Source organism: Pyricularia pennisetigena, chromosome 3, assembly GCF_004337985.1.
Source record: "Pyricularia pennisetigena strain Br36 chromosome 3, whole genome shotgun sequence".
In the NCBI taxonomy this organism is placed as follows: Eukaryota; Fungi; Ascomycota; class Sordariomycetes; order Magnaporthales; family Pyriculariaceae; genus Pyricularia; species Pyricularia pennisetigena.
Window position 1 is genome coordinate 1,153,678 of NC_043742.1, and position 12,091 is coordinate 1,165,768.

General features: G+C 33.2%; 3 protein-coding genes across 3 annotated transcripts; 1 reads left to right on the plus strand and 2 right to left on the minus strand.

Moving 5' to 3' along the window:
* Positions 1–1,456: 1,456 nt before the first annotated feature.
* PpBr36_02285 (uncharacterized protein) lies at positions 1,457–1,708 on the plus strand (the record flags this gene model as incomplete). The annotated part of the gene is made up of 1 exon (XM_029889467.1): positions 1,457–1,708. A coding segment is annotated over one exon (252 nt), but the record flags the coding sequence as incomplete, so codon positions are not given.
* Positions 1,709–2,540: 832 nt separating this feature from the next.
* Positions 2,541–6,585, minus strand: PpBr36_02286 (uncharacterized protein; the record flags this gene model as incomplete). Its single annotated transcript, XM_029889468.1, has 4 exons — positions 2,541–2,564; positions 3,678–3,777; positions 3,913–4,155; positions 6,581–6,585. The coding sequence occupies 4 exons, from the start codon at positions 6,583–6,585 to the stop codon at positions 2,541–2,543; spliced, it is 372 nt and encodes a 123-aa protein (XP_029753025.1).
* A 256-nt stretch (positions 6,586–6,841) lies between these two features.
* PpBr36_02287 (uncharacterized protein) lies at positions 6,842–11,784 on the minus strand (the record flags this gene model as incomplete). Its single annotated transcript, XM_029889469.1, has 5 exons — positions 6,842–6,913; positions 10,892–10,949; positions 11,060–11,427; positions 11,482–11,558; positions 11,739–11,784. 5 exons carry the CDS (start codon positions 11,782–11,784, stop codon positions 6,842–6,844), a joined length of 621 nt encoding a protein of 206 aa, XP_029753026.1.
* Positions 11,785–12,091: the final 307 nt, after the last annotated feature.

The following is a 12,091-nucleotide window of genomic DNA, read 5'->3' on the forward strand; positions in this document are numbered from 1 at the left end:
CGGATTATTGTAAACGGGTGGCGTGCAACGGGATTATGGCCGATTAATATTAACAAACCGTTGTTAAACCCCCTTTTTTTGCAAAATCGGAATAATTCGGTACAATAACCGAATATTCCCAATACCGGGTATTACGGCCGTCGCATATTACCGCTAAAACCCAGCAATCTGGATCGTTTAACCCAAAACGGCTCGTTGGTCGATTGGAAAACCCCCAAAAATGCTAAAGAGGTGGTAAATTAATTGGGACGATATATTAGGCTAATTGGAAACAATTTTATATAACGTTTATTATTTTCAAAAATCCGCAAAAAATAGGGTTTTAAAAATTTAAATTTTACTGATGTACAGCGGAAAATTGAACAATTGGAATGGAAATTGGAGGCGGTAATACCCCAAAAAAAGCGGAAGGTCGAACCTGACCCGAATACTACGTTTATTAGGTTTAGGGAGGTTTAACGAGCCCAAAATAAGGCGGGTGCAATTAAGATTAATCGCGAAAAATCTTCTAAATCCGGCAATTTTAGCGATATAGTTAATTATATTATTACCGCTGTATAAATAATTAATCTTACGGGTTATTATATGGGATTATAACTGGGATCGTAATTTTTGGGTATAGCGGTTAAGGGGGGGGGGGGTCCGATTTAACCATGGCTGGGGATAGCCTTCCCAGTTATATAATTTCCCATTAAACTCCCCACCGGAGCGCGTATAATACTATTTCCAAAACGTTTTTCAGCCACCCGTTACATTTATAAAAGCCCCTAAAATTGCATTGCTTTTTATTTTGTAAAATCAGCTCGTAATCGTAATCGATTATCGCCTAATGTTTCCTTTATAGGTCGCCTTTGGCAATTCGTTAAAATCCAGTAGGTAATACCATTTTCGTGGCACTAAGGACGGATAACCCAAAAAAAAAAAACATTTAACAAAATTGCGTCACCAATTTCCCGCCAGCCGCTAAGGTTATTACGTTGTAATGATGGGATTTGTTTGCGGAATATAATAAAATTATTTTATCGATATTAAGAGGGGGGATATTGTGCGCAGGGATTCGTATATATAATTAACGGGCCAAATGCTTAATAGTCTATATAATAGGTGAAAATGCAAATTGCTTTGGTTTACTACGAATAATTTTCTATGTTAAAATAGCAGGTACGCATATCCAGTTTTTAATTAAACGAATTTTAAAAAAACCGGGATTTTACCAAAATTTTGCGTTGCGCCAATATAACGATCGGGATTATTTGCTAAACAAATATTTTTACCCCCTTTTTATTATTGATATTGGTGCTTTAATAGCAGGACGTAATATTGCTCGGAACGGCCCATTACCCCGATAATATTAAATAATAATTACAAATTTCCGACGGTGGTAACACTTTGTATAATATAATAATAATTGTCGATTTTTTTATTATTATAATTTTCGTTAATTACTAAAACGAATATAATTCGTTTTAGGCCATCGCCAAAGAAACCGTTACCAGCGTGGTCTATTTTTAATAAAAATAAATTGCCGAAAAACGGAATTAATAATAGCGAAAAAAACCAGCGAAAACCTGACAACCGAATTAAAGCTAAAAAACCCAAAATCAATTACAAAATCGAAAAATTCGACCTTATATTTTTAATGCGAATTATTGGGTTTACCACGGGATCGCGCGAAACCCCGTCCTTACTTTACAAATCCCACCGGTAAAAAGCTCCAGCGCAAAACAGTAAATTTTAATTGCATATATGTTTTTTTTATAAACGAGTTTTTTAAATTAAATTATTTATATTATAGGTTATTTTCCACAAAATTTTATTCGTAAACCGATCGCAAAATACTGGGGTTGGAGTTTACGGTAATTAAACGATAGCGGCAAAACAGTTTAAATGGCGATTTTTCAATATTATTAGTAATTATAATAATAATGCGGCCTTTTGGGTTTATTACGCCATCCAGCGAATTTAACAGCCCAAAAAACGAATAGGCGGACCGTTTGCCAAACGCGCCTGGTATTTTATTTTCGTTATCGCTTTTATTTTCCGAATTTAAATGGATGGTTGGTTAACGCCGAAATTTAACAGTATTAACATTTTCCAACAAAACGATATAATTTGGCGGTAATTTTGTAAAAAGCGTTATTAATTCGTTATTATAGCGGACGTTTGGGATATATAGCATATAAACGTCGAAATTAAATTTACCCGTTAACGTTAAATTGAAAAAAGTTTTACCGGTTTTTGGAGGTCCATATAGGAGGTATTTTCGTCGGTAAAATATCCCACGGTTATAGTAATATTTTCTGGTGCTAGCAATAATTTTTAATATTATTAACGAATTGTTTTTTCGTATCGTTTTTTAAATATACCGTATTAAATAACCTTTTAGCCTTTAAAAAAATTGTATCCTAATTTGCGCGACCGCCTAAATTACAATTTTATCGTATATAGATAATAACCAAGTTTTTGCGTTATTTGTTTTTAAATTCGCAATAATGGCGCAAAAACTTGACGATGGGATTTAAATACCAATTTTGGTATAATTAAAACTTTAACGCGTCGTTTACCTATTATATTACCTGGAACCGTTTTTTATTCGCCTAAATCGCAAAAATGCAAATTTGCATTTAATACCAAATTATTATGCAATTTTATAAACGTATTAGTAAATTGGTAATAAATTTTGGGTCGTTAATATATTCCCTAAAACGCCCCGTTTTTATCCAGTATTGGTTATAAACGATACGTTATACTTTTTATTGTGGAAAGTCCTTATCCGTACCGCCACGAAACCGCCCCAAACGTTACGGTATATTTGGTTACCGCAGCGGGAATGGCCTAATACGTAAATAATAATATTCGATTAAATTTCCGCCGTTTTTCCTGCTGGTCCAGGTTTATTATATTTTTAACGGCTTCCAGGATCCGTGGGTGGAATAATGGAAAAACTAATATTAATAAACGGTTATATTAGGAATTATAAAATAAAGGTAATAGTAAATTTTACTAAGCCGGTTTATATTAATTATATTTAACTAATTTATACTTTATCCAAATATTGTCCTGCTTTCGTTAATATTTTAATCCAAATTAGGATATAGCGATGTTTTTGGGATTACACGTAAGCAATTAAATATAAAAAATATTTCGGTTATTATATATTCCTTGCTTATAATAAAAACAATCGCTTTTTAACAATAAATTATTAATTTCGAATTTATAAACGTTATTTTAAAAAAAACTTTAATTAATTAGCTATTTTATTTAAATTATTTGTGCAAATTGGTTTTGCGGAATTCCTTTTGGTTAATTATGGGATTGTTAAATAAACGTGTAAAATAGGCTAATTTCCCACGCATTTTTTATATTTTATCCATTTTAACCTTATCGGCCGATATGAGATTTAACCTTCCCCACGGTATAAAATATTTATACAGTAAAATTACCATACCGGTAGCAATTATAATAAAATACAATTTACGAATAATTTCCGTAATATTTTCGGCCACTTTCCTCGGCAATTCCGCAATTAATTGCGGGCCGTTTATTAGTTCCAACCCCAAATTAGCCAACATTTTTCGTATAATCCCGTCGTTCGGTACCAATATCCCATATATATATTATTCGATCGTTTCGCGCACGTATTTCACCCCAAAATTTTGGAAAATGCAACTATTTACAAAAATAAATAGCGTAACGTTTAATATTTGCAGCGTTATAAACGCCGTAATATAATCGCCTTTTTTAACTGCATCCCCCGCGGCCACCGCCTTAAATACGCTCCCTCCCGTTTGGAATATTAGGTTTAACCCAGTACCGACGACCGCCAGTTTTCCCAATATAAGCGATTTTGGATTATCCACCGTTACGAAATTTTACAGCGCCGAACCGATAATAATAATACCATTTCCTAACATACACAGCGGCGCGTATAACCTAAACCGCGATAGTAAAATGTTGGCGATAATTATAATACCGATAAAATTCCCGATAAACGGTATAAGGTCCAACCCAGTTTCGAGCGGGGTTACGTTTTGCGTAAACGCAAAAAACAACGGCGTATAATATAACGAAATACCGTACGCGGCCGCCGCTATAACCACCGATAGCATTAATAACGCCGAAATACGTTCGCGTAATATTTTAACGGGAAAAATCCTGTTTTCCGGCGTAGTAAAAATGTAAAAAGTTAATTATATTACGTATACCGTACCCAAAATACCCGTAAAAACCTACGCGGCGGTGCACAAATCCGAACCTTATTCCCATTATATACCCGAGGAAATAAGGCTGGAATATAATATAATGAAAAAAGCGCTGTATAGCAGTTAATTTAAAAGGTCGATATTACGAAACCGAGCGGTTGGGTGGTTTGTGGTTTAACCCAAATATAAAACGGGTAAAAAAATAATTTAACCGACGACGAGGAACACCAGGACGGGAATATTAATATATATAGCTTAACGCCAAATTATCGAATAATTTTTAGCAAAAGCGCCGCCGACGACGGGGCCAAATAATAAACCGATAATAAAACCGATACCAATTAGGGTTTGGCCACGGGGGGTTTCGACGGGTGTGGAAAAAATGTAATTGTAAAATATAATATTAAAATTTAAAATTAAAATTAGCAATATTGTTTTTTTTTGTAAATAAAATAACCTGTAAAAAATAAAAATATTTTTGGTATAATTTAGCACCCCCAATTCCAATAATCGCCCTCCCGAGCACGACGAAATCCATATTTGTCGCAATTCCCGCGACGGTAATACCCGCCATCCAAATGCAAACGTAAATATAAATATATTATTTTGTATGACCAAATATATATAACCTGCGGTAAAGCGGTACGACGCAGGAATTGACGGTTATATAGCCGATGGCGACCCAGGTAAGCAGTTCGATTTTACCAAAATCGGTTACGATAGGCATTTGGATGTTAGTAACGTTGCTAACGTTATAACCGAATAGTATGGCACTTATAAAATTAAACAGTTGTATTAACGGCCATTTATATATAGACCAGGTTATTTTAATTAAAGGGATTGGGCCTGTAGGTGCGATTATGGGGCTAATTACCCGTAAAACTTTTGTACCGAATCGGGTTATGGAAAATATTACTTTTATTTTTATTGCAATGGAGGGTGATTGCGTATATAAAAAAAATGTGTTTAAGGGGGTTTTTTCTTAAATAAATAATAAAATATAAAACACCTTAAAAAAGTATAAAAGGGTACGACTATTTCGGAATGTGTTAAATAGTTTAAAAAAACATTATGAACCTATATTCCAAGGACGGTAATTAGGTAAGAAAAAGGATTATATATACTAATAATCCGTTATAATACGCCGGCACATTCGAAAAATAAGTTTTAAAAATTCAAAGGTAGGGAGCGAATATACCTTTTTAGTTAGTTTTTTGAACCTTTAATACCGTTTAGCTATTTTGAAAATGAGGGAAAGATTAAATAAATACAATTGTCGCATTTTTTAGGTAAAATTTACAGATTTTAAAACGGTATAAAGCCGAAAAAATGGCTAGGTAATTAAAACGAAAAACCCGTTATTAAAATCCATATTGTAAATCCAAAAACAATTCGCCGTTAATTTGGATTTGTATTAATATAGTGGTTAAGTTTTGGAATGCCCAAAAAACGTTAAAATTCCGACGAAAGTAACCTGGAATATGGAAAGACTGAAATTAGGCCAGGGTTTGCCCAGTTTTGGATATACCGATTCTGGTTGGGGCAATTTTAATTAAAAGCCCAAAAATGGGCCGTGGCGATTCCGTTATAGGTTAAAACAATAGTTACCCTCCATTTATTTAATTGTAGCTAAAAATAAATTTAACACCGACTTTTTATATTTAATACAAATTTTACAGCTGAAATTTGGAATTTGAAATTTCGTGGTTGGACCCGAAGTAATGTAAAATTTTATTTTTCTATTATTTGTATTAACGCCAATTATAGTTATTTTTAATTTTAAAATTTTAAATATTAAATCGGTAAACGTTTTTTGCGCTCCATATTACGTGCGGCTCCTAAATTGTATATTAATACCACCTCCTTACCCCAATATTATATTTACGCCGGTATCCGTCTGGATGCGACAACCTAATATTATTTAAATTGCAATACCTCCACCGGGGTTTCCCAAACCAATATTTAAATTTTTGCATCCATTCCCCGATTTAAATGTTTAAACGACGACCTAATTGGCCAACGATACGTATTTATCCATACCGAATTAATATATCCAACGTTTCCCGTATTGTAATATTAACCCCGTAAAACTGATTTAAACGCGGAATAACCCATATATTAATTAAACAGTTTTAATTTCTAATATTTTTTCGAATAATCGCGTGAAATTGAAAAATTAAAAGGTATTGGGAATTATAAATAAAAACCTCCGGGTAATCGTATTTGTAAACGTATTTTAAAAATACCAAATCTGTTAGTAACCGAGAACGTTCCGTAATCGTAATATATATTTACTAACCCTTTTATTTTTTATTTTAGCCTTTTGGTAATTGTTCCCATAATTTTGGCCCCGGATTATTCGTCCTTATAAATAATACCCCATAGTTTAAGCTCGCCCGCGCATAAATAATATTTATAATTTTCGACCATTAACGAAAAATAATAGTTAATAGTTTTGGAATTAAGGGTAATTTTTAATGGTCCTAATTGCGAGCGTTCGAATACGTTAAACCCGTCCCAAACTTAACGATATGGAAAAAACAAATATTTTTGAAAGTTTCGGGTAATATTTGCTTTTTATTCGATAAGTTTATTAATTATATTCGCGTTAAATATAAGTCGTTTTAAATAATATTTTGCTAAATTTTAAAAATAACCATATCCTTAACCGAACCGTTTTTCGATACAGTCCAAGATTGCGTTTCGAAATCCTGCTTTTATTTTAAGGAATTTTTATACCCAGTTTTTCTTGGAAACTTTCGGGTTTTTTCCAGGTATTTTAAAAAGGAAACACTGGGTAAATCCTTTTTCAAAAAATCCCCGATAAAATTGAATATTTCGTTTTTATTTTTGTGGTTTTAAAACCTGTTTAGGCCAATTTAAAAACTTTTTCCAACCATTTTGCTAATTTTGCGGGAAAACCGAAATTTGTTCGTTTCGGTATTAAAAAACGCACCGTTATCCCTTTATATAACCGGAATAATTAATTACGTTAACGGTAAATAAAGCAATGATTATTAAAGGCCTTTGTTTGTCGGGCGTTACAGGTTAGGTAAAGCCGGCGGCAATTTGCATGGCAATACGGTACGTATTAAATTTAGCCGGAATAATAAAGCTGCGAATACCCGTTCGTTGAAATTGCAATTTTGCCATTTCTGGACAATGGAAAATGTGCTTTGGAGCCTAATATTAATGCACGCCCTAATTAATAAATTAAAAATAAGAAGAAATAATCCGGAGGTCAACTTTTTGAAATTAAATATACTTATATTAACAGGGATAATAATATATTGATATAATTTTGGACCGAAATCCTGGGAAATTTATGTTATCCAATGGTAGTGTGCAATTATTTCCGATATTATAATATTAAAATAAAAATGGTTTAGCCCGGTTCGATATATAATAACGACCTTTTAACGATAAATCGAACTATTTATTTTAAATTTATAATTATTTTTCGTCGGTCCATTTCAAATTTTTTTCAGATGTGCCATTTCGTAAAATAAGCGCTTATCGAGTGCAAAGGATTCGATAACAAGTTCGAACAAAATATACAAAAATAGTTAAACCAATTATATGCCCATTTTCCCACCTTTTTGCACATTAATAACGATTATAAAAAAACGAAAGTATTGCTTATAATGCCTACCGAATAAATTTTCCCTAAAAAGCTTACGGTTTACCAAACCTAATTTTAAACCTAAATTACGGATATATAAAAAAGGTTTAAAAAAGGCAGAAATAGTTAAAAAAATTTAATGCTTGGGGGTATTAGGGATTATTTTTTATTGTTCGTTTGGAGTGGTTTTGCCATATCGCTCGATATTACCAAATTCCGCCCTAATCCCTATATATTTTAATTTGGCAAAGTTATTTAATATTTGCTCCCGAATAATTTTTCTCGCTTGGTTTTTAAAATCGTAACCTGGGCCCGGAAAGCGTTTATAATAGAAATATTATTCGTTAATAGGTATAATATGTAACCAAAAACGATTTTGCTACTATTTTTAATTAATTTTAAATTCCCAGTTAGAATTCCTTTTTATTACGAAATAAATACAGTAATTACCTATTAAACCTTTGAAACCTTTAAAACAAATTTTGCAGTACGCCAAAATATACAGCGAGATTTTATTACGGTAAAATCCGGAATCGTCCCCCTTTTTTTTATTTATCGCATTTTTCAATTATATAAATTTTATACGTTTCCCATTTATCGGGGCTCCCTGTCCCAAAATTTCGTTTTAAATTTTTGCCCTCCCATTTTATCCTTTATTTTCGTTTAATATTTTTACACGAAAACCGGATATTTTAAACCTTTTAAATTAGGGAAAATTGCCAATAAAAACGGTAAATTTTAACCTGGATTTCCATTTAGGATTTAAAAAAGGAATTTAATTTTTTTATTTGTTATACCAATATATACGTGCTATTTTTCCAAAATAATTATACAAATTATCCAACCGAATTTAATACGCGACGCGTACGATACGACAGGGTGCCCAAACCGCCGCCACCGAAACCCCGTTAAAACACTGTTTTCGTCCGTGATAAAATTTTTTATATTTTAAAATGCTATTGGTACGGGTTATAAAAAAACGAAAATAAAAAATAAATTACCAAACCTAATTATATATTATTAAAATATGTTGGGAAAATGTACCCGAAATATGGACGGAGGGCAAATAAATTTTATTGGTATTTTAACTTTGGTTTTTATATTATTAATACTTTTTTGGTTAAATTTAAATGTGGGTTTTAAATTTTATTTATATATTGTTAATATAAAATATGTTATTTTTTTACCGTTTTTCGAAAAACCAGATATTACGTTTTCAAAATGCGATTTTCGTGTAATTAAAGCGTTATAACTTATTTCGACGCATATATTAGCAATGCAGAAAAAACTTTTTCACGTTTTTATATATTTTAGGAATGGATTAAAAAAGGTTGTATAATGGATTTAAAATGGGTGGTTTATCGTTTAGGGGCGGTTTATAAAATTATATCGGGCCAAATAACCTTTTACTTTAATACTATGGAAAATAAGAGAAAAGAAAATAAAACGCCGTAATAATAGATATTAATAAAAATAAAAAAATATCCAGCGCCGGCTAACGTGCGGATAATTTTTAGTCGGAAAAAAGTTAAATGGAGTTCGCTTAATTGCAATTTGCAGGTATTTAAGCAAAAGGCAATAGCTGCATTTTAATATTTTCATAAATTACGGTGGATAACGTTATAACGTTTATTTTTAACATTAATTTTGCGTAATATGGCGTATAACGGGTATTATGGTTTAGTTCCAAAATTTACCCGTTTTTAATAAATATAAACGAGGCGATAATTGCAGTTAAAAAGCCCGTTCGTATATTTGGAATAGCGATATCGGGATATGATTAAATCCTGTTTCAGGCTTCCGCGATCGGTATAATTTATTAAATTTTCCGGTAAAAGTTTTATATTGCCCAATATTTTAAATTTCAAATTTACAAAATAACTATAGTCCAAATATCCGTTTAATATATTGTTTTGGACAGCTTAAGGAAGGTATTTCGTCCTTTTCGTCCTCCCGGACAAACCGCAGTAATAGCAACCGCGATAATTATTCGTTTATTAAATCCAAAGGTGGACGTTAAAAAAAAAAATAGTTAAAAGGAAATTCGCAGTTTAAGGCGATCCAGCAAATTCGGCACGATGTTTTGGTAAAACGGTTTTTCATATTAGCCGCTGGTACCACGCCTTAGATTTTAAATAGATATATCCGCCTTAAAAGACCGTTAGCTTTGTCGAACAGTCGAAAATTCCAATTGTTTACAACCTGCCAGGAGCCTTTGAACTTCAAACACTTAAGCACAATGGTCTGGCACACCCAAATAACAGGAGTTATTTTTTCTTCGAATGTAAATAACTAATTAGGCTAATAATAGCTACTAATACCATAAGGTATTCTAAATAAAAATAGTAGCAGCGTGAGAACAATGGATAAAATTTGCTTTCTGGATGCGAGCGCTATTTGTAACACCATTACCTTATAATTAAGGGGCACCAAATAGGGAATTGAAATTAATAGGATAAATGGGTCCCAATTACGATCCTTATTAAAGCAAAATATATTACGTTTGGCGAGCGTAATACTACATTCTCATCTGACCACGCCGGACAAACCGGCACGAAACCTGAAATTAACCAGGGAAGCGGATTATTTGGGCCCTGCAACGCATAAGGTATATAATCGGACAGTAAAATTTGATTTAACGTAATGGGAAAACCCCAGGAGCTCCTAGAAAATTGGTCGTACATAAGGAAAACCACGGCCGTTACATCCACCTCCGAATGGTCATCTTTTCAGCGCTGCCACTTAGGATTTAGCTACTTTCCCTCCGTGTTTATATTGTAAATTACCTTATTCTAGTAAAAGCCCCCAGCCTCGGAAAAGTGCGTTTGGGCGTAACCATATTAAAAACGACGTATCCGATTAGTTAATATACAAAATAAACCCCAGGATTTGCTAATTTTGGTTATGGCGAAGCAGCCAAAGCAAATTGCCAAAAATACCATTTTCCTTTTTTTGGGCAACGTGGGATAGGCAATTGGGTTTATTACCCGTAACTGGTTGGTTATTTATGAAATGGGGGAGGTTCGCCACCGTTGCCTACGGATTATCCTTGTGGCCCAACAAATACCCTTGCACTTTGGCAGCTGAAAGACTTTTCGTCGTTATTCGACGGGCGAAATTTTGGGCTAAGTTCTTAAGGTCGAGGTAAATGGATTTATCGTCCACTGATTAACAGGTTTGCTGGTTGGTGTTGTTTGGGGTTAAATCTAATTAAAATCAATACATTTTTATAAACATTAGTCTGGCCGAGTCCTCGTCTATATACCCGAAAAAGACTTTCTTATAAGCTTTTCCATCCCGAATTAACGTTTCATCTAGCTTTTTAATATTAGTGACAAAGCTTTTGCGCTGTTTGTCTTTAAATTCGCAACAATAGCGCAAAAACTTGTCGATGGGATTTAAACACCAACCTAGGCATAGAATAACCAATAGCTCTTTCCCATCCGGAGGACTGGCATATTTGTCTGGCGTCCTGCCAAAGGGTTTAACAAATATACGACGAATAATCAGCAGTTTACCGCCATGGCGGACGAATTCAATTCTAAACGTGGAAATGTACTCGATCTGGTAATCACTGGCTTTGTAATCGTCCCTTATAATTCTCTAATACCAAAAGGGAATAATAAGGCGATCGGCAATTTCTATATATGCTGTTACGATATGCACGGTGGAGTATTTGCTGCTGGGATAGTTGATAACGTCTTTGTTTAAACGGTTATTGGCCGTTATGGATACTAACGCGGTAAACAAAAGTATTATACCATATAAAATGCGCTTACTAAACTCGATCAAATTCGATATGGCGTTAAATAGCGACAGCAGCTATATTATAAAACTAATATTAAGCCAATTCTCTATGGAAAAGGGAAAACTAATCCCCAAAGCGGCTTTTTGAGCGAGGTATAGAAATATACTTCCCGCCGCAGCGGTTTCGCTAATCAGAATGGCAAAAGTTGACATTTCAGTTGAAGCTTATAAACCGATTAAGCAAATATATTATAAATTGAAAGTGGTTAATGCGGAATAAAGTCGAAGGCTAGAGGTTATAACCCCATTGCTGCGATAGGGGTGGAAACCAAATTTATAACAAAATTAGAAATCTAATAATGCTCTGGATTTGTGTGGGCAGATTATTAAAAGAGGAATTTTGCAAAATCGGTAACCGTCATATTTTCCAAATACTTTAATAAGGCTATTTATACCCTTAAGCAAAAGCTATCGCTCACAAACCTCGTTACTACAACCAAAAATCGACCGGCGGGGGTGA